At 54.9% G+C, this 25,016-nt stretch overlaps 1 protein-coding gene across 2 annotated transcripts; it reads right to left on the minus strand.

Annotated features, from left to right (window-relative positions):
* Positions 1 to 817: 817 nt before the first annotated feature.
* Positions 818 to 24,578, minus strand: PADI4 (peptidyl arginine deiminase 4). 2 transcript variants are annotated; one of them, XM_087820813.1, is made up of 17 exons: positions 24,487 to 24,578; positions 20,347 to 20,527; positions 18,171 to 18,237; positions 16,690 to 16,757; positions 15,424 to 15,541; positions 13,910 to 14,032; positions 12,203 to 12,381; positions 11,955 to 12,058; positions 10,934 to 11,045; positions 9,046 to 9,153; positions 5,870 to 6,024; positions 4,715 to 4,856; positions 4,365 to 4,467; positions 3,467 to 3,537; positions 2,842 to 2,982; positions 1,181 to 1,194; positions 818 to 1,118 (listed from the first exon to the last, which is right to left on the minus strand). In XM_087820813.1, exons 1-17 carry the CDS (start codon positions 24,576 to 24,578, stop codon positions 818 to 820), a joined length of 2,079 nt encoding a protein of 692 aa, XP_087676939.1. The 2 variants fall into 2 exon arrangements, with proteins under 2 accessions (XP_087676939.1, XP_016074917.2); XM_016219431.2 differs by lacking the exon at positions 1,181 to 1,194 and having other exon boundaries at positions 818 to 1,051.
* Between the last annotated feature and the right edge of the window lie 438 nt (positions 24,579 to 25,016).

The following is a 25,016-nucleotide window of genomic DNA, read 5'->3' on the forward strand; positions in this document are numbered from 1 at the left end:
GCCCATCTTTTCCACCCTCGCCGGTCTCCACGAGCCACAGGAAAGCAGAACCTCTGGGTGTTTCTGGGTAGCTCGGGCTCTATGGAGCCAAGACCCGGCCTCCGTTTCAAAGATCTTGAGTCATGATGTTTTATTTCTATTGAGGAACCTAAGTCCCTATGTCAGGACCATAAAAGCAAACACTCAAAAAGGACACAGAGGGGACTAATGATTTCATTCCACAAAGCCCATGGTTCCTACTGTGTGCCACACCTGCTGGGCAGTCCATGGTGCAGCAGCAAGCAAAGGGGCAAGAGCCCGCTTTACGGGGCTTTCAAGCTGGCAGACGGAACGATCAGCAGGAGGGACAAGAGGACTCGCTAACCTTTGGGTGTACTGACAGAACAGTCAAATCCTCACGTGCCCTTTGGGCTCTTGCATCACCCATCTGCTGCCTTTCTCTCCAAGGACAACATGAACAGGGACCCAATTCTCAGGCAGGAACATTGACCGTCAAAAAATCCTGGTAGCAGCCTCTAATTTGTACTGTTCCATTCAACCATGACAACGAACAAGTGGATGAATGATAGCTGACCTCATGCACAAAGTGATTATAAAACTTTATTGCAGCTTCTCACAGCACAACTGAGTTTGCAATGCCAGGACCATCTGGGGATCTTCAACTGGGACACAAGGGAAGGAAGCAAGCCACTGTCTAGAGGGTGGCCATCTCCTGGGGAGCCAAAGTGTCCCCAAGAACTCTTGCTATGCCACACTGCAGGGAACTGGAGCCTCTGGCCAGGAGCTTCCCAAGGGAGAGGATGCCAGGGGGCCAGGCTCAGGGCACCATGTGCCACCACTTGAAGGAGAAGGGCTGCCGGCGCACGTTGGTCCCGCAGTGCACCTCCCCGTGCTGAAGGTGGTACGAGGCGAAGTCGTCGATGAAGGTGCAGTGGAGGCCCAGCGGCTCCAGCAGGGACCGCACCTTCTCCTCCAGGCAGCAGCGGCCGTTGATGATGGGCCCGAAGGGCTTGGGGATGCCCAGGTACTTGCCCAGCACCAGCATGTTCACCTGCAAAGAGGTGAGGTCCCAGGTCAGGGATGGCAGCGTGGAGCCTGCATCACTATCCCAGCGCCCCCTCCTCCTTCTGACCTTCAGAAATAACAGCCCCACTTCACAGATGAGGAGACTGAGGCCCACACGGGTGAAGTGGGCTACCTAAGACCACTAGCTAGTCTAGGACTTATCCCCAAGTCTCTCAGCTTCCCGGAGTCCAGGCTCCTTCCCCACCCACCACCCTCTGGCCATCTCTGTTACTCAGCGGAGCTCGGCTTCAATGTCACCCCCTGTGTGAAGGTGCCCATGAATGCCCAAACTCCTCCTGTGTGCTCCCATAGCTCTAAGCACGGTGCCTGGCACACAGTAGGCACTTAATATCTGTTGAATGGATGAATGTGATGACCTCTTTGTAGCACTTTCTGCAATTTATGCAAATGAATTGTTTTCTCCATTATATTTAGAAGTGTCATAGTGAGATGGAAAGACTAGGATTTTGGCTCCAGACCTATGTGGATTTGAAATCTCAGCTCTCCTACTAAATAGCTGTGTGACCTTAGGCAAGTCCCTTCCCCTACTCTGAGCCTCATCAGCAAAATAAGCCCTGCAGGTTTCCATGGCTATGACAATTAGATAAGGACCCTGAGCACTGTGCTCCCACATAGTAGGTGCAGAGTCCGGCTCCAGGGCTCATGAATCACTGAAGGGCCATCCACTCTGTCCACGCTCAGCCAGCCCACCCTGAGCGCCCCGCACTCTTCATTCCTCTGCCTGTTCCACGCCCGCACCCCACCGCGCCTGGGAGCTGTGGCTTGTGCTGAGCCTCCCTCCAGGGGCCTGTGAAGCACAGTCGGCCCTCAGCAGGGCTGGTGACTGCATTTGAGACGCCCCATGCCCAGCCCACAGCATCGGCTTCCTCTCCTGGGTGGGCTAACCAGGGGTGAAGAAACAGAGGCTTGGGGCCAAGGCATTTTGTTCTGGGGGTGAGGGGAGGGTGCTCCCTCCTGCTTTGCATTGGCCAAGGAACCCTTTATTCTAAATAAAATCTTTTGTAGAACTTCAGGGCATAAAACAGAAAAAAATCTAAACCACTGGATATGAGGCACTGCCTTGGAACCCCAGAGCCCCGGGGAACCCAGACCTCTGTGCTCCTCCCTGAACTGTAACCCCAGCTCCAGCAGGAGGGGGTGGCTGAGGGGCCCCAGTAGACCTGGGTGAAGTTGCTGCCTGGCCCTGGGGCACTCTTTGAAGAGACAGAGGAATGGTAAAAAGTCAGTGATGTAAGATGTGGCTTGAGGTCACAGTTAAAAGTTCTCAACAAAGGTGGGGTCCCTCTCAAGTCTACCCTTTAGACAGGTGAGTGCCAGCACTGCCAGCCTCACCTCCTCAGAGAGCCCTTCATGAACCTCCCCCAACCTGAGAGCATCTTGCCCGCTGCTTGTCTCCCCCACCCCACCCCTACCTCACCCCCAGCAGGGGAGCCCGTCTCGGGCAGTGCAACCTAGTGGTTAGATCATGGACTCTCCACTGGACACCTGGCTGAATCCCACCTCTTGCCAGCTGTGTGTTCTTGTGCCAGAGCCCTCCCCTCCCTGTGCCTCATCTGTCAGTGGGGATGATGGTCGTCCCTGACTCCCAGGGTGCCCCCGAGATGCCCACAGGGCTCTGGAAGTCGGGTGGGCCATGAAAACCCCAAGCAGATGAGGGGACAACCAAACCCCATGGACCTGCACCCAGAGCCCAGCTGGCCCCTCTCACCCAAGGCCACTGGCAAAGGTGGGCCACCCCCAAGGCCACTTCCTCACCATGTTTGGGAACAAGGCTTCGGCCTTGGGGGTCCCTGTGAAGTCCATGTGGAGCTTGAAGAGCTGGGGGATGTCCACGATGTCCTGCTCCCTGAGGCCCAGCTCCCGCTTCAGCACCTCCCGGTTCCAGTCGATGCAACTCTGGGGGAGGGGGGGAGAGGAGAGGGGAAGGGGAGGGACGGTGGGCATGGCTGGGGCCAACACTGGTGGGGTGGGGACTGCCAGGGGGAGGACCAGGGACAGGGTCAGGAAGGTGCGCCAGAGACATCTTTTCTTGCCTCCTTCCCCCACTCTGTCCCTGTCCGTCCAGTCACTGTCACTCTAGCACTTGACCTCTCTCCTGCTGTCCCTCTCTGAGTGGTTCTCCTGTCTCTCTGGACTTTCTCTCCCATGCATCACCTTGTGTTCCTGTGGAGGTGACTGAGCCCTCCACTCTTCCTCACACTCCCACATTTACCCCAGTCCCAGGGCCAGTCACCACCGAGCCAGCATGCAGCCCACGAAGGCAATGCTTTGTGGGAAGGGGCTGGGGTGGGGGTGTCAGCTCTACTCTCAGGGAAGGGGGCTGGGGTGGGGGTGCCAGCTCTGCCAGGCTGTGGCATCTCCCAGGGACCCAGGCTGGTACCTCCACATACGAGTTATGTTCTCTCAGTTTCTTGTTTGCCAGAATGTCCTTTATTTTCTGCTGTTTTTTTTCTGTCATGAAGAAAAAGAAAAAAAATGCAGATGACTCAAAGGTCCACTTCCCTCTTCCTAGTAAGCAGTTAGGACTCAGCTTTCCCATCTATAAAATGGAACGGAGACAATTCCTAACACACAGGTTTGTGGTGAGCGTCTGGGAGGCAAATGCCTTTAATAAAATATTTTATCAGGGTAAGTTCTTATTAAAAGTGCTGCTCTCACACCTTTAAAGTCTCTTCTCTCCAGAGGGATCTTGTTTACCGAGGGGCAAACAGAGGTCAGACCATTGCCCAACGCCACACGACATACTACAGATATTAGGTGAAAACTCAGCCACGGAGACTTCTCAACCTCTGACCCCCCATGTGTCTGTGGACTTTACTGAAAAAAAATAATAAATTTTCTTCTGTGCTCTGGCCAGGCTAAACTTTTTTCAGGTCCTCGATCATCTTGCTTCCTCCTGCCTCTGAGCCTTAGTTTCACTATCCCCTCCATCTGGAATGTCTCTCTTCCTCTCATCCTAACACCCCAATTGCCTGGCCAACCCCTGCTCACCCCTCATGCTCTTGCTTGGTCTTTGCCTCCTCCAGGAACCCTTCCTTAAGCTCCTCCCAGACACCCCCCAAAGCCCCTTTGTGGTAGTTGCTTTCTTGACTCACTTCCCCTGGACTGTGAGCCCCAAGGGCCCTGCTCATGCAGCAGCCCCAGAGCTTAGCACAATGCCTGGCACACAGTAGGTGCTCAGGAGATACCCGATGCTTGAATGTTCCATCTGGCAATAGGAGACCATGCGAAGGCAGAGGAAGGTGCCCAAGGGGAAGAACAAGGCATGGCCAACTTACTCTTGACCCCCTCGAACAGCAGAGCCTCCCCATGGCCCTCCTTCAGCTGCTCCTGGAACAGTTTGTAGCAGGACCTGGGGCTGGCCAGGAGCAGCCGGAAGCCCTGGAGGCAGAAACACTGGGGTCAGAGGTCAGCTTTGCCCACAGGGCTCCCAAGGAGGAGGGCTCTGTGGAGGGTGTAGGGAGTGCGGGCTTGGACCCAGGCTGGCAGCCTCCACCACGACCCCTCCTGGGGGGAGGGAAAAAGAGCCAGGCATGTCAGCTCAGGCCTCCCAGACAGAGTGCAGAGCCACGCTTGGGAACCCAGGAAGGAGGCATGTGGCTTCCTTCAGGCAGCCACCAGACTGCACCTTCTTGTGTGCTGGAACGAAGCTCAGGAACTCATCCACGTGGCCCACAAACAGCCAGTCGGAGTAGAGTTTCACAGGGGCCTGCACCTGCTGGGCAGTGAGGAAGTCCTGCAGGGCCTGGTGCATCTCCTGGCTCTTAGCGCTGCCCACACAGGATTAAAGGAGTGTTAGGGGAGGGGGGTCAACAGGGGGGTCTCTGTGGGACTGGAGGCTTGGCAAAGGAGTCAGGAAAGGGATCCAGGAGCCTGGGCTGCTGTTATATCCCCTAGCATTTGAGGAATTTAGGAATTTTCATCCCAGTTTTATTGGGGAAACTGAGGCAGGGAGTCAGTGAGGTAAATAGGACCAGATCTTAGCCTCAAAGCACTGCCTGTTGACTCAGCCTAGAGACTGGTGTAAATAAACATGGGGCTTGGAGCTGATCCCACACTTGTTGGTGATCTCTTGTTAGCTGTGTGGCCTTGGGGATGTTCCTTCACCTATCTGAGTTTCTGTTTTCTCCTTGCTCTGGCCACCACGGTCCTTTGGTGACCTAGCCCTTTGCTCTTCCTCTTGCTCAATCTGTTTTAGCCACTCTGGCCTTCTTGAATACATTGAGAGCATCGCTGCCTCAGGGCCTTTGCACATGCTCTTTCATCTGCCAGGGACCCTCTACCCCTGATCTTTATGCAGTCACGTCCTTCTTGTCATCAGGACTCATTTCAATAGCCTCCTCCCCAGAGAGGCCCTCCCTGCTCACACTAACAGTTCCAACTCCTCCTCTGCCCCTCTCTTTTTTATCATCTTTGCTATTTGAAATGACCTTTTTTGTTCTCTTTTCTGTTTCTCCCCTATTACAATAGTGGCAGGGATCGTCTGTCATGGCCATGGCTGCATTCCTTCCCATCTCCTAGCATAGTGCCTGGCACATAGTAGGTGCTCAGTAAATATTCACTGACTGAAAGAATGTACGTGGAGTGCTGGAAGTTGAACTTGGGTCTGTTGGGATCCTAAGGCCATATTCCTTGCCCTGTAACTGTGATTCCTCTCACATGCCCTAAAGTCTGTTGAGCCCTTTTGGGTTGGGAGCAAGTAGGAAAGGCTTGCACTCTGACCTGTCGTTTCCCACGGCTTCCCCGGGTCCTGACCAGCCCTCGCTGCCCCTCCCCTCCTCACCTGGGGTAACTGCTGTCCCCAATGAGGATCCTGCCCAGCGGGTATCGCTTCTTCCCAACTGTGACTGGAGGGCTCACTTCCAGGTTCCCAAAGGAGTCGAGGTCGGTAACGCCCCCGGTTTGGGGGCCTCGAGTCACGTAGCCAAAATCTGGACCCTGAGATGGGAGAAGCACGTGCCAGGAGTTAGAGATCTGAGTCCCTGGGTGAGGGGAGGGTGGGGTCCAAGTTTAAAGATTAACGTGGAAGGAATTCAGCCCCCGTCAGCAGCTGGCCCGTCGAGGGGCCGTTATTACTGTGGAATGTTGAAGGCTCGCTGGCTCGGGTGGGTAAGAAAAGGCACCGGCACCTGTTGAGTCCCAAATGCCTGCCAGCTGCTTCGGAAACCTAGTCACTGACAACGGCACCATAACAAGTCCACAAACTGTCACTTTCATCTTCATTTTGCAGAGAAGATGCTGAGCTCAGAGTGGGGGGTGGCTTCTTCAGGTCCCACGGCCAGTTGGTGGAGGGACCAGGATCTGAGCGGTCTCTGCAGGAAGGTCTCTCGGGCCACGCCCTGGCCTGGGCCTGGAATGAGCTTCCATGACCGGCGGTGACATCTCCACGTGGGGCTTCACGAGAAGACCGGGTGGCTGGCACATCGCTCGCCCCCCGTAGTAGTTTCCTGCTTCAGCCATATCAAATCGATGGCTTAAACCAACACACGTGTATTTTCTCCCAGCTTGGAGGTCAGAAGCCTGAAACCAGCTTCCCCGAGGGAAAATCAAGGGGGGGCCAGGCTGGGTCCTTCTGGAGGCTGTGAGGGGAGAATCCGCTTCCTGGGCCTTTTCAGCTGCTTGCGGCCCCTTCCTCCATCTCCAACCTGTTTCCATCATCACGAGTCCTATCCCACCCTCCGCCCCTTCCTCCCTCTTACCAGGAGCGTTGTGAGTACATTGGGTCGGCCCAGGTAATCCCAGATAATCTCCCAAGCTCAGGAGCCCTAACTAATCTCACCTGCAAAGTCCCTTCAGCATCATGTTTGGGGGCTAGGACGTGGACACGTTTGGGGGCATCATTCAGTCTGCTGCACTCGCTCTAGCTTTCTAGACAATCGCTGGTCTGCACCCGGGGCCTTTATGGGGGCCACGGACTCCCTGACAGAAGATTCCAAATGGTGAGCTTGGATGCATTTTACTGGGAAGATAAATCATCTCAAGGCAGTCAGTGATTCTGCTAATTTAAAACCCATCATTTCCAAGTCCTGTCCTGCCTTTCTCTCTAAAACCGATGCCAACCTGGCTTCCACCCTCGCTGTCATTGAAACTGCTCTTGTTGAGGTCTTAACGATCACACAGCTACACCCAACAGGCAACGCCCAGGCCTTGTCTTCCTGGCCCCCCGGCAGCACCTGACACTTTCTTCACTTGGCCTTTGGGTCTCCTGGGGGGGGGGGGGGCAGGCCCAGTCTTGGCTCTTTTTTTCCTCTAGTTTTACTCCCTCCTTTCACGATCTCACCCAATTTCATAAAATGCTGACAACACCATGATTCTCTCTCCAGCCTGCACGTCTCTCCCACACTCTAGGCGGGGATCCATCCAGGTGCGACCAGACTTCCCCTCAGATGTTGACTAAATATCTCACACTTGCCCCAAAGGGACCTGCTGACCCGTTCCCACCCCCACCCCCGGCTCCTCCCACAGCTCTCCCATTTCAGGGACTGGTGCCTGCCTCTCACAAAGGCCAAAGCCCAGGTCACCTTTGCCTTCCCCCTCACAGCAGCCAGGACAGCCCCACGGAGGAGGCGTTGAAGCAGAGACCTGGAGGCTGAGAAGCAGCCAGACACATGAACTGGGAAGAGCATTGCAGGCAGGGGGAATGGCACATGCGAAGGCCACTCGAGGTGAGTACAAGTTGAGCATATTTGAAGAGCAGGAAGGAGGCCAGCTGAGGGACAGGGGAAGTGACCCTGGATGAGTTGCCTGTTGATGAGTTTCAGTTTCACTCCAATTCTATTTCGGAGTAATTTGAGTTGGGATATCGCAGTTGTGCTTGGCTGAGGCGTCATCACCTGTGCTCAGGGGTATGTCTGTCTGTCTGTCTGGCAGGACTCTGGAGGTTTGGCTTGTGAAGTCACAGAATCTGACCTTTGTCACACTTGGCATATCAAAGTAGGTTAGGAGGTCACTGACCAGAGTAGGACTGAAGCCGGGAGAAAGGCCAAAGTCTCAGCAGCAGTTGGCTAGTTGTCCTGTTGCTCCTCAAACAGGATTAACCTGATTCTGTAGCAGAGAGACACTGTGAGCTTGACAAAATCTCCCCTTCCCTCGGGGCTCGGAGTGCTCTTTGGAAAGCCATTCATCATAGCAACTCTTGCACCCACACTTTCTCCATTTTCCCTGGGCTCCTGGAGTCACGGGGCTGTGGGTCTCGGGGTACAGGCCTGAGCCTTTCCCCTGGGGTGGGGTGGTTAAGAGTGTGGGGTATAGACTGGCCTGGTTTGAATTCCAACTTCCCCCTTCTCTTTCTGTGTGACCTTCGGAAAGTTGCTTTACCCGTCTGAGCCTCAGTTTCTTCATCTGTGAAATGGGCCTAGTGATAGCATCTACATGAACGGCTGTCAGACGAGTTAAATGAGTCAGTGTATGCTCAGTAAATGTAACTATTATCATTCTAAGCTGAGTTTGCACAAACCTACCAGGCTAGTCAAGCATGATTTAACAATATGTCACCCCTACCCCACCCCCCAAACACATGGAAAGTCTTTGGCTGATAAAGTCACACCTAGGAAATGATCACTCTGATCTTGAATCCCCTTCTCATCCCAGATGGAGCCCCCCCAAAGGCCAGACCCCACCCAAAAGACAGAGCCTCCAGCTGGATGCTGGGGAAGGCTCTGGTCCTGGCCCCACGCCCACCTTGCAGCAGGAGCATCTTCAGTGGAACAAGGATCCCCAAGCCTGAACCTCGTCCTCTGGGGGGTTATGTTGAGGACAGGGTGAGCTCGTGGCTGGAAGGGGCTTTGGGAAGGGACGAGCCAGATCTCACCGCAGTTACAGCAAAGGAACACGGCCCCCCTGTGCATCGCTGCCTGAGCAGGAAGGACCCCAGCCGTAGAGGTGGTGGGGGAGACAGGCAACAAAGGGGGAGGCCCCAAGGCAAGGGGGCTTCAGCCCGGGCACCCCCCCAGCACCTACCAGCAGCCATTTGACGGGGAACTCCTTCAGGCCCCTGTTCCTTGGAGAGTCAAAGACGACGGGCATCACCTTGTGTGGGGCTTGGATGTAGCCAATCTCGATTTCATCCTGGCAGAGCGAGGCGGGGGGAGGCTGGTACACGCTGCCTGGGTCTTGGCACCCACTGCGGGGATGGGGGCGGGGACTGTCCATACTCTCTCCCCCTTGTGGCCAAGGGCAAATTCCTGCAGGATGTTGGACTCCAGAGGAGGGGCTCTGAGAAAGCAGAGCTTATTGTCCCTGTGTTTGCACAAACATGTGGAATCCTGAGTGTCCTCCTGGTGGGTGGGTGGCCCTTGCAGGGTACTAGGGACCCATGCTGAACGAGCCTCAGGCAAAATTCTCAAGGTGAGAGATCCGGGGGAGCTGGGTACTCACCACCCACTTTGGGAGGTGATAGGAAGGAAGGGAGGGGTCTGTGGGAACACAGCAGAGGGGCTGCCTATGGGACTGAGAGGCTGGGACAGGTCAGGGAAGGGAGCATTGCTGAGCTGAGGCCCGGAGAGCAGGGGTAGGAGTGACCCATCCACAAAGGGGGACAAGTTAGGAGAAGGCTCAGAAATGAAGCGGGTGCGAATCCTGCCAGTATTCTAGCAGACAGATGTGATATTGGGCATAAGTCACTACTAGGCTGAACCCTATGATATGGCCATTCTTGTAGGTCAAGAACAGTGGTGCCCAGCTGGGCGTGGCTCAGTGGTTGAGCGTAGTAGACCTAGGATCCAGGAGATCACGGTTCGACTCCCGGTCAGGGCACATGCCCGGGTTTCGGGCTCGATCCCCAGCAACGGGCGTGCAGGAGGCAGCCGGTCAATGACTCTCTCATCGTTGATGTTTCTATCTCTCTCCCTCTCCCTCTCCCTCTCCCTCTCCCTCTCCCTCTCCCTTCCTCTCTCTGAAATAAAAAAAATATATAAAAGAATGGTGGCATATGGGCCATTTCATATGGTTCAACCTGACTTAACCCAGAGGAAATGACAAGAAAGGAGGAGAGGGTTGTTTGGGGGTTAGAAGATAGAGGGGTAAGTTCCTACTGAAGGGGCTGGGCAAATTTACAGAGGGGGAGCTTTCAAGCTGGGGTTGGACGGCATGATGGGGACATGGGGGTGAGAATGGGGAGGGCGGTCGGAGAGAAGCATGGGCAGGGTGTGGAGTGGGGGGCAGGGTGAAAGGGGTGGAGGGGCCGAGTCTCAAGGCAAAGCAAGGGCAGAACGAAGAAGTTCAGTTCAGCCCACCAGCTGCCCACTGACACTGCCAGCGCCAGGGCCTGGGGTGCTGAGACGAGCGAGACTCGGTCTCTGCCTCAGGGAGCTCGTGGCATGATGGGCATGCCTGGCATGGAAACAGGATGGTGGTACAGTGTCACCTGTGTGCTGGCAGGCTGGCACCCCAGGTGGGGACAGCCAGATTGGGAGGGTCCTGGGGGTAGGCTGAAGAGGAGGAGATGGGAGCCATGGAAGGTGCTGGAGCAGGACTGTGGCCTGGTCTGGTGGCTGAGCCCAGAAGCCAGCTTGGAGGAAGGGGCACTGGATGGAGCAGTTGGGCTCCAGTCCCCTGACCTTTGACTCATGTCCTGAGGTCGTCTGAGAGTGTTTAAGCAAGAAGGTGGCTGTCATCCTGGTGACTATGGTGGGCACGCAGGGGCCCACAGTCAATGTTAATCGAATCACTTGCCTGAGTCCCCTTATGCAAGGACCCTCAGAGTCTCCTAACCCCCTGCCCATCTGAGGAAGGGTGGACAGCAAGGTGCTAGGCTGAGCCCCTTAGAGCCTGGGTCCCCCAGTGGCCCTTGACCTAAGGGTCACTCACCCTATAGGCCCCGGTCTGCTTACCCCACAAGACCACGAACCTGCATCCACTGGTCCTCCATGCTCTCCTCCATGGGGCACACAGTCAGCTTGCACCTGGCTTTCTTGGCCAGAGCAGTCAGTGACTTCACAAAGTCCTCATTTTCAAATGTCCTAGAAAGAGCAGAGAAGAAACTCCTTAGTAACCTGAATCCAGCAGCCAGTGGCCTTGACCCAGATCTGAGGGGGCCCAAGCTGGACCCCTGCAGGATCCCTTCAGGTGAAGCAAGACTTCAGGCCTGGCCAGAACTGGGGAGGCACACAGTAGGTGCTCAGGAGGTGCTTGTGGCCTGGCTTGCCCTGTCTCTCTTCTCTTAGCAAATATCATCTCATTAAATCCTCGTGACAGTCCATGAAAGGAACTAGTGGGTACCCTCTTCCACTGATGGAGAGCTCAGTGCTCAAGGTCATACTTCTAGGGACAGCACTGGGATTTGAACCCAGGCCTCTCTGGCTTCCACTCTATGTCCTGACTACCAGGTTACACTCTCACCCCTTCTGCCCCTGAAGCAATTAGAAGAGAAGGGAGGGACCCCCTGAGACCCCAGCATACTTAATAGGGGCTCCAAGGCTGCAGACTGGACACTGAGGCTTCCCAGAGCAGCTTGCTAAATGCAGAGGGTCCATCCCCAGATATAAGACCCAGCAGTTCAGAGGGTGGCCAGGAATGTGCATTTTAAACAAGTCCCCAGGAGTTTCTAGGGCAGAAGGTCCAAGGGCCATACTCTGAGAAACTCGTGGACTGAAGGTCCTCATCTTGCAGGTCTAGCCAACTCGACGGGCCCCCAGGAGCTAAAAGCAGCCCTCTGCCTGCATCAGGACCAGGCAGTCACACCAAAAACAGCAACAGTATCTTCCCCTGCATCTGAGTTGTCCAGACAAGCCACAAGCCCTCAGTGAGTGGCAGGAGGGGTCACAGTTTTTTCCCACCCACAGCAAGCACATGGTGCGCCTACGGCCAGAACCCCAGCTCTGGGCTCCTGGTGCATCTGTGCCCTGGCCCCAGCACTCCAGCCCCCTCACCTGCACACATACACCTCCTTGGGGGGCTGAGTGTTGGGGGTCATGATCCAGGGGGCCACACGAAAGGCGATACTATCTTGGAACACCAGGGCATTGGGGAGCTCCTGCAGGGAAAGGGGAAGAGGAGGGGCTGTCACAGAAGCCAGGACCCAACATCTACCATCCCTCCCCTGCTGGGCTCTGCACCCACCCCCAGTTGGGCCCCTGCCTGGAAGCCCAGGTACCTCTCCACCACCACGCTGGCCTACCGGGTTCGAAGTGTCCAGCAGGGAGATGGTGAGGGAAATGAGGCCTGGGAAGTTGGCGTCTGGGAAAGCGAGGCCCTCCACGTAGAAGTCTGTGCTGTGCTCGCCACTCAGGAGCTCCAGGGGGTGAGAGGGCTGCTGGGGCCCCAGGATCATCCTGTATTTGGAGAGCTGTTTGCCCCCTAGGAGAGAGCAAAGCAGGCTCAGGTTGGTGTCTTCTCCTGGGACTGTGGTGCCTTCCCAGGGCCACCAAATGTCACCCTGAGGGCCCCTCACAGCAAAATCTGGCCAGAGCCTCCCCTTAGGAGAAAGGGACTGAGACCTCAACTGGGACATAATCCCCACCCCAGCCTGGAGGTCCAAGAATGGTGATGGGAGTGCCTGAGCCACTTCCTACTTTACAGGAAGTCTAATATACATCATGGTTCATTCACTGTTCATTCATTCATTCATTCATTCATTTCTGAGCACCTGCTCTCAGCTGACACCTAGGGAGGCCAAGAAGACAGTCACCGTCCTGGTCCCCAGGAAATACAGTCTCCTGGGTAGCTAGGGAGGAGCAAAGACAGTCAAAATCACAGTGGTAATAAGTGTTGTGATGGAGGGAAGCCCAGAGGACCAGGGGAGGCTTCCTGGAAGAGGTGGTGTTTTGTCAGAGGCAAGGAGTTGGTTTGTTGCAGACCAATGTCAGTCAAATCACGTTGCACTGGAATGTAAGTCAGATCGAGTCGTGTCCTGCACAAATCCCTCAGCTAGCTTCTCCCAGCTCCCGCAGGCAAGAACCAAAGTCATTCCGTGCCTACCTGACCTGGCTTGCCCCTCTGCCCTTTCTTCACCACCCTCGCCCACCACCTCAACCCTTGCACCCCGCACTCCAGACGCACTGGCGCCCCTGCATTCCTCAAGCCCCAGGCCCTCTCCTGCCTCAGGACTTTTGCACTTGCAGTTCCCGTTGCCTGCAATGTCCTTCCCCAGGGGGTCTATGTGGCTGTTCTCACACCTCCTTCTGCTCAAATGACACCTGTGGGGGACACCTTCCCTGACCACCCTCTCCCCCAACCCCGACTCCACTCTCACTCACGTCCCCTCCCCTGTTCCATTCTTCTGTACAGCATTTTGTGCCATCTGATGCGCTAAGTGTCTTATTTATTTTACACACCATCTCTCCCAACCCTCTGAGACGAAAGCACCATGAGGGCAGGGACTGGGTTGTGGTCCTTGCACTCTGCCCTGTTCCTAGAACCGAGCCTGCCGTTTACTTGTAGCAGGTGCTCGTTAGCTGCTTTGATTAGCGGGATTTGGGGGGACAAATGACAGCCTAACACGTGCAGTCAGCTTGGGTTCAAGAATCTCCTTAAACAAGAGGGGTGTGTGTGTGTGAACGTGTGTGTGTGGGGGGGGACAGACACACAGGGAGACAGAGACACACAGAGAATGGGACAGATTACAGCAGTCCTTGGGAGGGAAGCTGTCTCCTCCTCAGAGCTCCTGGGGCCCAGACACCACCCCGCTGGCCTTTTCGCATGTTGTGTCTGTGCCCTTTCTAGGAGGGGGGGCGGAGACGTCCCTCTCGCTCACTACTCTACCCTCGGTTCCTGGAACCTGGCACACAGTAGGTGCTCAGGAGTTATTCGCCAAAGGGGAGGGAAGGGGCTGTGCTCATGCGAGGGCAGAAAGGGAACGTGGAAATGACGGCCGAGGCCGACTCACAACTGGCTTGGAACACCCTGACTTTGTCCATCTGGGACTTGGCCACGTGCAGCACCAGCTGATGCTTGGTGAAGTCCCGGGGCGTCTTCGTGCTCAGGGTCACCAGGCACATGTCCTGTATGTCTGGGACGGGAAGGTGTGGCCTGAGATGCAGGCCCCCGAGCCCTGCCTCCCGCACCCCCAGACCACCCTTTACCATGTCTCTTTGTGCTCTTTCCGGGATTTAAATGATTGTTCATTTTGGAATGAAGGCGAAGCTCAGCCTCCCACTGGGACGAGCTTAGGATGTAAATGTGGCAAAGCCGGAGCCTTATTTCTCCTGCTCACTGCTCTGTCCCCAGCTCCTAGGGCCCAGAAAACCTGGGAGCACCTAGAGCAATGACTGGCACCTGGCAGGTGCCTGATACAATTTGTGGAGTGAGCGGGAAGGGAAGTTTGTGAACCAACTAGAACAACACTGACGAAAGGGTGGCGGAGCCAGGCTGGACAATCGTCAAGGTGCTCAGGGCACTGGGTGGGTGGGGTTTGAACCCTGGATCTGGGTGGGCACAAGGGAATTATTTCAGCTCTTGATGCCGGTTTCCTCATCAGTGAGCAGGACTAAGAGTAGTGCCCACGTGGAAGGTAGAGTGAGGTCATCGTATAAAGGGCTTATGGCAGCCCCCGCGTCCTGGGAGTGCCCACAGAGGGTACTGGGTGTGTGGTTATTACTATGTGCTGGGCACCGTGCACAGGCTGTCCCCTGGCATCAGGCCAGGCCAACTGCATGCCTCTGCTGCTATGCCACCGACCAATTCCCCGGGAAGGCCGCAGCCGCTCCCCTAGCTGGCTGACCTCCCCCACTTAGCTCCCTTCTCCAAGGCAGGTGGGCAATGTGTCTTCCACCCTGGCCACACTTCAGAGGGGTGCTGGCAGAGCTCCTGCCCCACCACCATCCTTTGTGGCCCTACACCGGGCCTGGTTTCGGGATGCCCAGGTTCAGATCCTGAGCCTGGAACTTATTAGCTGTGTGACCTTGAGTGAATTGCTTAACTTCCCCATGCCTCGGTTTCCCCATCTATAAAGTGGGGAGGAAGACAGTGCATATTTCTTAGCCTTGTGTTAGAGGATTGAACGAATGAAAAATTCTGAGCGGTCAGAGCAGTGCCCAGCTCATGGCAGGGCCTTGGGGCTGCTCTGACATGAGTTTGGGGAAGTAGCCAGGTTTTCATTTTGAATTATTTCAGGCCCCTGGTTTGACCCAAGAGCAGAAGCTCGGGTTGGGCAGCAGGCCGGGGCATGGAAACGGGGGCCTGGAGGAGGTGTCGGGGCTCAGTGTTGGTCCTAATTCTTCTCTGGCTGCCGTGTGGCCTTGGCAGGTCACTGGCCCTCTCAGGACCCTTGTCCATTTCTTCTCCTAAGCAATGGACACACTAAGGAGAACACGCTTCCACTAACACTGATTTCTGAGGCTCAGGACAAAGGGCTTTATAAAAAGCTGAAGCTCTATTCCCATAGTTCTTGGGGGTCTTTACCTTCTCTGTGAAGCACCTTGTCATCCACGCAGTCCATGGCAGGAGTTTTGGGATTGTCTCTGTCACAGTTCACCAGCAGGATGGCGCCTTGCCCACGGGGGCCCCAGGTCCAGGTCCTCTGTGGACACCCAGCAGAGACGGGCGCACTTAAGAACCTGTGTGAGTCCCCCCGACTCCTGGGTAAGCATAGCCCCCTGTTCCCAGCATCTCAGGGCCCTCACGCAGTTCATACCTCTTGCTCCCGCATCAGGTAATCCTTTCATGCCCAGGAGCGGATTTTTGTCTGCCTCGAAAGTCACAAGCAAATTCACCCAAAATGCAATTCATCCATTTTAAAAAAGGAGCCCGCGACAGTACAACTGATTTTAACAGCTTTTAAAAGCTGTTGGATTGGCAAACCAAACTGAGCTAAATATTTGTGCCAGGATTCTAATCTAAATAGTTTCTCTTATGTGAACTCTTAATGACTCACTCACCAAAGTATGGGTACTATTCTTAGCAGCCAGTTACTGTCCGAGATTAAAGCAAATTATGCAGCCCCTCCTGGTGGTGCTCTAATGGTGATAGTCACCCTCAGGGAAAGACTGCGCTTGGGGTGGGACAGAAGATGGACTCCACTCTCAGAGTTGGAATTCTTCTGCCCACCTTGGGCTGACCCAACAAAGGGACCTCAACCCTTTGACAGGTCATAGCCCCCTGAAGTGTGCACAGCATAAACTGCACAGGAGCTCTGAGGCCTCAGGGAGCCCTGAGGTCTGTCGGTGGATTCCAGTTAACACTGCTCATCCCCTGCAGGCACCAAGCTCTTTCCATAACATACATCCCGTGCTCCCACCTGGCTCCTCCCTGCCCCTGCCCCCGGCCCCCTGCCCTGTCTTCCTTTCTCTACCATTCACCCCACGTGAGCAGCATCGTGGGAATCTCTCCCGCCAGCTGCTAAAGCCTGGGGTAGGGGGCTTTTGTCGAGACCCGCCTGCAAATTTTCTCTCTGCTGCGCATTAACTGGTTGACTGTAGTTTCCAGTTTGTAGGGCAACACATTCTGTGGATTCACAACCAGAGAAAAATCTAGTTTTGTAAAAGGGATGGACAATTGTAAACCACAACGGCAATGGCGATTGCGATTTCCTTCTTCCTAAGCGGCTCTTCCAGGTAACAGGGGATGCATGGGACCGCGCGCCATTCACTCCATCACCAGCAGGGGGAGCCAGAGGAGGCCCCCTCGGAGTTACCGGGAGCATGTGGGGTCAGTCAAGGTCAAGCGTACCTGGTTCTTCCTGGCTTTGGTGGGCTTCACTTTGCCAGTGCGGGTGATGTCTGCGCTCAAGGAGATTTCTGAAATCCACCAAATTACAGGAGAGGGTTGGCAAGGGTACAGTGTAGGGGAACTCAGCCCGGCCCCAGCGGGCAGTCCTTTCCCAGGAGACTGTCTGCACCAAGGCCTCTCTCTCCCCTTCAGAGGAGACACAGGTTCAAAGCCACCCATATGTCCCCCAAGAAGAAGTCTGACTGCAATTCAGACAGCAGAGCTGGGGCTTCTGACCACAGCTGTGATGACAGGACCCTGCATGTCTGACCACCCTTGGGGGTCTCAGAAAGAATTCCCAGCCACCCCAATGAGATGTTTGGTGCGAAGCCCCTGCAGGGATGGCTTGCCAGGCTCTCAAAGGCCTCCGCCCCAACTCCAGCCCCCAATGACCTTGGCTGGAGGACACAGTGGTTACTTCACCCCCACCTGGCTCTTTATTATGTGTAATGTGACTGCCCTGGGGACAAACCATGGCCCCAAACATACCTCCCTCTGTCCAAGTGGCATATGTCTGTTTCTAAATTCTTCCTCCCTCATCACATGACTACACTGTCGTTCCAATGACATGGAGCCGTGACCCTGGGAGCTCACAGTGTGAGATTGACCCAGATGACCCTTTAAATATATCCATAGCCACATGTTACTGTGGGGCCAGGGCAGCATTGTGTTTAGTGGCAAGGACTTCCCTGTTCCTTTGCTAACTGGCTGAGTGACCTTGGGCAAGTCTGTTTATATCTTGTGCCTCTGTTTTCTCATCTGTAAAATGGGCTAATAGTACCAATTTCATTGGATTATGTAAGGTTTAAATATAAAGTCTTAGCATAGTGCCTGGTAGAGCTAGTGCTTTATTGTTATTATTAAAATGTATATTAATGAAATAAATGTGTATTGAATGAAATTCATCAATGAAGATTTCACATGCAGTTCATATATTTAATGCACATTTAAATAATAATGTCATTATATTATTGTTCAAGATAAGGTCAAGTTAAAAAATATACTGTATTTAAAGAAAAATATTAAATAAATATGAATCTAGGTAGATCATTGGCATGGCAAAAATGATGAAGATGGGATGTAAATAATGACATTTGGGGAACACTGGTCTATATTATTGCATAAGACAGTGTCATCATCTACTTTTTTTTATAAGTAGCAGAAGTGTCAAAAAGATATAGAGACTCATATACTGAAAACCCATGTTCCACCTCCTACATTGAGAAACAAAATCTTAAGATGAAATTGAAGCTCCTTGAAACACCCTTTCTCCCCAGTTGTATTTTTGTGAGGTTCACTGACTGGGGAGGGAACATTTATAAACTACCAGATGTGTGACTGGCTAGAATTGTCCTTCTCTGCTCTGTCTAAAGTAAGCTCTGGAGTGTGGTTTCTCCTGGAGAAGGCTGTGTGTGGAGAGGAAGAGGATCCATGTCACTTACCCACCCCGGTGACGTAGAGCAGGGCTTGGACTGGGTTAATCTTGGGTCCATAGTATGAAATCTGAACCTATAGGACAGCAGCAAACCATTAATTATTTCTCTTAGTCATTCAACAAACACTAGCTGCCCCCCCCCCCCCCCCCCGGTATGTGCCAGGTTAGGGCAGGTTATGCTGAGGAGGCAAGGATGGGCAAGAAGTGGCCTTAGCCTTTCAGGAGCACCCCACTGTTGGGAGCGGAGAGGTAACAAAACATTCAATTGAATGTAATGCATAGACGAGGGTCCTATGGGAGCCCAGAAATGGGCCTACACTGCGCGGGAGTGACAGGGAGGCACACATCGAGGTAGATCTTATAAGAGGAGCAGCCGGAGACCTGGTGAAAGAGGCATTAGAGGGACAGTGCTGGCGATGAGCCACCGAAACTGGCTCCTGCAAGCAAAGAGGTGGAGACCTGAAGAACCAGACCAAGGAAAGCTGGAGCCTGAGCTCTCTGAGGATCTGGGGAGCAGGGGCTTTGGATGGGTGGTGGTCTCTTCAGGGCAGGTGCTATTGTAAGAAACACCAATCCCCGCTGCCCAAAGTTCAAAATCCAGGGAGGATGCCTCTCATTGTCCCGGCCTGGCCGGAGGAGGGAGGAACATCAGGATTGACACTTCCAAGCAAAACCAAGGAGCTGCCACTGGAAGAAGAGGAGCTCCTGAGGGGTCTACTTAGGTGTTTAGATCTGCCCTGAAGATAGTGGGGATCCAGAGAAATGACACAGCCACCGTCACCTTGTGTCTGGACCATGACATCAGCCTCTAGTCTACTGGATCCAATCTACTCACTAAACTGCAGCCAGTGTGGTCATTCTAACACACAAACACACTCTTGTTACTCCGGATGAAATACTTTCATTGGCTTCCTGTTGCCTTTACAAAGCAAGATCCCTGATGCCAAACCCTTAAAACTGGCTTTCTCTACTCCCCCCTCCCCACTCTCCTTTCTTGCCATACAGACCTTCCCCAGGTTCCACAACATGAGTCTCACCCTCTCCCCACGCAGAGTGAGCCCACAGGCCATAGCCCCTCACTCTTCTTTCCCTCTCTTGAGTGGGTCGCTCATACCATCCTTCACCTTGCCACTTTCCCCAGGAAGCTTTCCCTGATTGCACCTTCCCCAACTTGCTTTGATACCCAAGTTCTGTGCTCCTACTGCAAACAACAACAACAACTCTCTGCCCCAGTGGGGAGCCTGCTTGGCCTGTCTTGCTGGGAAACAAGTGGTCATTGGCTCAGCTCTCCTTGGGAACCACAGAGGGTCCTGTTGAGCCCACCTACAGCCAGTGAGGATATAGTGGTCAATGGTGATACCCCAAAAGATATGTCTACATCCTAATCGTAAGGGTGACCTCATTTGGAAAGATCTTTGTAGACGTAATTAAGGATCTTGAGATGAGCTCATCCTGGATTATTGGGGTGGGCCTTAAACAGTGATGAGAGTGAAGCACAGGGAGGTTTGACAGACTCCTCAGTGTGACCATGGAGGTCGAGACTGGAGTGATGAGGTCCCTGGTCTAGGGAGGCCAACAGCCACCAGACACAGGAAGAGGCAAAGCACTGGTTCTCCCCAAGATCCTCCAGGGGGAGCGTGGCCCTGCTGACACCTTGATTTCCGACTCCTGCCCTCCAGAGCTGTGACAGAATACAGTTCTGTTGTTCTAAGCCAATGGTTTGTGGGAATTTGTTACAGCAGCCCCAGGAAGCTATGGACCCGAGTTGCCTGGGCGGCCTGGCCGTGGGCTTCATAGCACTCCCCACCATCTATAATGTTTACCTGTGGTATCTGAGGCCCTCCGCTATAGGTTGTAAGCTCCACGAAGGCTGCAACCTTCCATGTCTTGATAATTGCTGTATCTCCAGTGCCTGACAGTGCTCGGCATGTAGTAGGTGATTATTAAACATTTGCTGAATACGCGAATTTCCCCAAAGCCCTGGCCTCAATAGCCCCCTGGCATCCCTATATTGTCTGCGAGGACGCTATGGCTAGAGCCAGTCACCATGAGCTTTTGCAGAGAGATGGAGGCCCTGCCGGGGCTGGGGCTCTGGGCTGGGGCAGGGCAGGCTGGGGGTAGCCGGCCTGCTGAGACCCGCCGGCCTCCGCGCACACAGCCCACCCCACAGCTGCCACACTTACCTTCTGGTCGCCTGTGCTACCGCTGGCAGCCGTCACCCGCACGCTCACCTCCAGCCCAGCGGCCAGGGGCCACTTGGAGGAGCCTGTGGGACTCCTCTTGGCTGGAGGGCTGTGAGCAACATCCACGACCACTTCTGGGGAGGCGCGGATGCTGAAGGACGTGCAGCCCTCAGGGGCAGAGCTGTGGAAGGCACGGGGGGGGGGGGGGGGGGGGACAGAGAGACGCAGTGAGCCTGGCCCGCCGCCGCTCTCCCAGCATCTTCCTTTTCCCAAAGCGTCAACACCAGAGAGCAGTCAGCCTGACCCTGAGCATGGGCGGGGCAGAGGCCGCAGGGACGCCGTTGGAAGGGGCCGTGGGCCGAGGACTGCAGGTGGCCTCTAGAAGCAGCAAGAGGCGAAGAGCGGATTCTCTCTGGCCTCCGCAAGGAAACCCAGCCCTGCCGACACCTTGCTTTAGCTCCATGCGTTTTAGCCCTGCGAGACCCATTTTTGAACTTCTGATCTCCCGAACTGTGAGACAAAACATCCGGATTTTTTTTTGCCCCCCCTCCCCCCCCCCCAGTTTTATTGAGAGAGAGCATTGGTGTCGTTTTAAGCAACGGCGTTTGTGGTCATTCCTTCCAGCGGCGATAGGCGAGCGCAAGGGCTTCCTTCCCAGCAGTGCCCTCGCTCCACCTTGGCTGACTCCTGCTGGCTCAGGCGACGGGGTGGCTGGCTTCCAGAAAGGCGGCAGGTGACCCAAAAGCGCTGGAACTCGAATCGCTTTCCTCGTTAGAAATAAGAAGAAAGCCACACGTTCCCACAGAAAAAGTGACATGTGAAAAGATTAAGTAAAAAAGCCATAGCAGTTTTTGCCTTATCGTGTGGATATGAACAGCGAAAGGTGAAAATAGAAGAATGTTTTCCCCTATCTGGAGCGGAAAAAGCCCCTGGGAGGCCAGCCGAGACATCGGCTCCCAGCTAGTGGGTACAAAGATCTCTGTTCAGCAATTCGGGGCTCTGTTGCCTCGGTGACATTTCAGGCTTGGCAAGTGCTCCTGTCCTGACGGTGGTGCCCAGGTCGTCTTGACCTTCACCAAGGTGATACTTGCAGCACGTGCCTCCGTTTTCACAACCATCCTGCGAGTGGTGTATTGTTATTTCTGCTTCACAGAGGAGACATCGAGGCTCAGAGGGGCACAGAGTCCAAGTCTCGAGGCTGGTGATGGCAGGTCCGGGTCCACATGCAGCCCAGCCTGATGTCGTTTCCATCACATCACAGCTGCTTGTTCGCCCTGCTGTGCCCAGGTTTGCAATGTGCGAACACTTACAACTGTCCCGTTGTGCTCATCTCAGGAGTGCAGACCAGCGGCTCTAAGTCTGGCCCTCGGAGCAGCAGCAGCAGCAGGGTCTCCTGGGCATTTGTTAGAAATGCTGATCTCGGGCCCCAGCCAGAGCCGCTGAATCAGAAACTCTCAGAGTGGGGCCCAGCAGTCTGTGGATTTTTTTAGGGAGGGGATTAAAAGATTTTAAAATTGATTTTTAGAGAGAGAGAAACATCGATCCACAGCCTCCTGCATGTCCCCTACCAGGGACTGAGCCCACAACCAGGTATGTGCCCTGACCGGGAATCGAATAGGTGACCTTTCAGTGCATGGGATGGCACCCAATCGATAAGCCACACTGGTAGGGCCAGCAGTCTGTGTTTTAACGTGTCCTCCTGGCGATTCTGATGCACACTCAAGCGTGAGAACCAGTGTTGTAAAAGACGCCAAGACAAGTTTGTTGAGTGACCCTGGATTTGACTGGAATCTCAGGGAATCATGAAATAAGGCACAGGACAGAATAAAGCATTATAGCCACGGGACCCACTGTCATTGCTGTTTTCTTAGGAGGAAAGCCACAGAAGCGGGTAGGATTTTCCTGGGGTTAACAGACTTGCTGGGCTGGAGGAGAGGAACGCCCGAGTTTCTGACTTGAGATGCTAAGCGGTGACGAAGCTGGAGGCATGGGGCAGGGAATACTGTCGCCTTGACATCACTGTGCCCCACATGCTTCCTCACCTGGGCAGGGAGAAGCGTGCAGATAGGTGGGTCTGCCACCTGCCAGGGCTTTATAGCCACTGTCTCCAGGCCTCACAGCCACCCTCTTGGCCAGATAGGGAAACCGAGGCTCAGAGAGGTGAGGCCCAGCTGGGAAGTGGCACCACTCAGATTTGCCTCCAGGTCCTGTGTTCTTTCCTTTGGCTGTCTTCCAGACCCTCTCAGGTCCTAAACAAGGGACTTTCATAAATGTGGGGTTGTCACTGTGTCTGCATAGGGGGCACCCATGTGTGTTATTACAAGACGACCAGAGCTGACTCTTCTCGTAAAGTCCAACAGCCTCCGTAGATGCAGCTCTGAGCCCCTGAGCCCCATGTGAGTGACATCATTTCTCCAACTCCTGCATCCAACATTTCCTTTCCCATGACCGCCAGAGGCTCTGTGACACTCTCACGTTCAGGGACACATGCAGCCCTTCTAGGAAAGGGGGACCACTCCGCCAGACACTTGGCCTGCATTTTATAATTTAACCCTCCCCACAACCCGGCAGGGTGGGTGTTGATCTTCCCATTTTACAGATGGGTAAACTGAGACTCAGAGACACTAACAGACTTGCCCATGGCTCCTCACTGTCACACCGAGTGGTCTGTTGAGAAGGAGACCCTGGGAGGAAGAGGAGAAGCCCATCGCTGGCAGCTTCAGAAAGCCTGTTGTCGCCTGTGGTTGGTGCGTCCTGGACCCCACACCCATTCTGGGCCTTTCCCAAGCCCTGCTGAGTAGGGGCTGCCAACCCGGCTGCATGTTAGGACAATTCAGGCAGGAGATGGGACGAAGGCGCTGGCCGGGGGCTGCTGTGAAGGGCAGGTTAGAAGTGAGGGAAGGGCTGGTCCAGGGACCGGCGGGGAGAGGGGGGCCCGGGAGCCAGGCTGCCTGGCTTTGAATCCTGGCTCCCTCACCTGCGAGCTGTGTGGCTTCGGGTGGGTTACAAACCTCTCAGAGCCTCAGCTTCTCCCTCCGCGAAGTGGGAACAACAGCACGGCCTCCCTCGTGAGGCGGTGGCATGAGCGTTGTGTGGGAAGAGGGGCGTGAAGGGGCCGTTACTCTGGGACACCCTCGGGTGAGCGGCAGGACTCAGCGGCTCACGGGAGGAGGGGCCGTCAGGTGACATCGGGCTCTCTCCTTTCCCGTTACCCCTCACCCGTTTGGTCCCCTGCCTCCCCTCCTGTCCTGGGAAGCCTCCCAGACATTTACTGCCGTTCTCCCGCTGCCCAGGTTCAGGCAGCAAGTGACATTTTCAAGGAAACGTCCCAGACTTTCTTGCGGGTGCCATTCTAGGACCACAGATGCCCAGCCTGGGATGGATGAAGCCAGGGGCTGCTGGTACTGTTCTAACAACAACGGTCACGCCAACCACGTGCACCTGCCGAAAGTGTTCCTAGACCATCTGGTTTAACCAGATCCTGACACAGGGCTTAGCACAAAGTAGGTACTCAATTAGTATTTGTTGAATGAATGACCAACTACCAGGGATATGCCCAGCAGTGTGCTAAGCACTTAACAAACATTTTCGTGGTTTTTCACATTTAATATCTTTAACCACCCTATTCCCATTTCACAGACAAGGAAACTGAGGCTCATTTGCCCAAGGCCTCCCAGCTAGCCAACAGCAGGCCCAGGAGTCCCACCTCAGCCTCTCCCACGTCACAGCCCGTCTCATCACACCCATGCTGTTGCACACGCACAGAGGGAGGCTTGGCTGCACCATGAGCCAGGTGTGGGTCATGGAGTCCAGGGTCTAGCCATGCTTCCAGGGCATACTTGCTGTGTGATCTTAGGCAAGTCACAGACCCTCTCTGAGCTTCCGTTGCCTCAATGGTGATACTTTATTTGTAGTGAGGCCCCAGGGAACTCCCAATTCTACATGGCAAAGACCCCACTGCCCTGAGTCTGGGCACATTCCAGGGCCACTTGGGTCTTCTCTTTCCAGCTTCTCCCCCTTGCAGCGGCTACAGAGGCTGGAGCCCAAAGCCTGAACCAACTACACAGCCCCATGTCAGCAGAACCTGTTTATCCAGCATCACTGGACCTGCTCCCCACCCCCAGGATGTCCCCTGCTCACCCGTAGACATCTAGCTGAGTCTCGGTCCCCACCACACATACGGCATAGGTGGGCTGCTCTGGGGCCACATGGATCACTCTCCCCTGGGCCATAGTCCCGTCAGCTGGTCCCTGCTGCTGCAGGAAGCCCCTGGGCCGGTTCCTTTATACTACCCAGTGGAGGCCATGAGTCAGCACGTGTGGTTTGTGGCTCAGTGGCTTAGCCCCTCCCCACTCGGGCCCGGTGCTGGTACTCTCAGCCCCTCCTCTGCCCTGCATCTGCCCCTTGACCCCATGGGCGTTGATGCCAGAATCGGGGGCAGGCTGGCTCTGTCAGTTTCCCAAGAAGGGAAGCCCGGGGGTGGGGTTGCAGGCCTGAGTCATGCCCATAGCCCCATCCCTGCCCGGGGCCGTGGACACCTGGGTCCAGCCAGCCTCGCCTAACTACCCCAACCAGGGCTCTCAGAGAGGCTGAGGCAAGAAACGCGGGGAGGTTTTGAGATTTTAGGCGAGAGGTCACAGTCCGGGCTACACATGCAAAGAAAGACTAGT

Source organism: Miniopterus natalensis, chromosome 9 (genome assembly GCF_054644295.1).
Source record: "Miniopterus natalensis isolate mMinNat1 chromosome 9, mMinNat1.hap1, whole genome shotgun sequence".
In the NCBI taxonomy this organism is placed as follows: Eukaryota; Metazoa; Chordata; class Mammalia; order Chiroptera; family Miniopteridae; genus Miniopterus; species Miniopterus natalensis.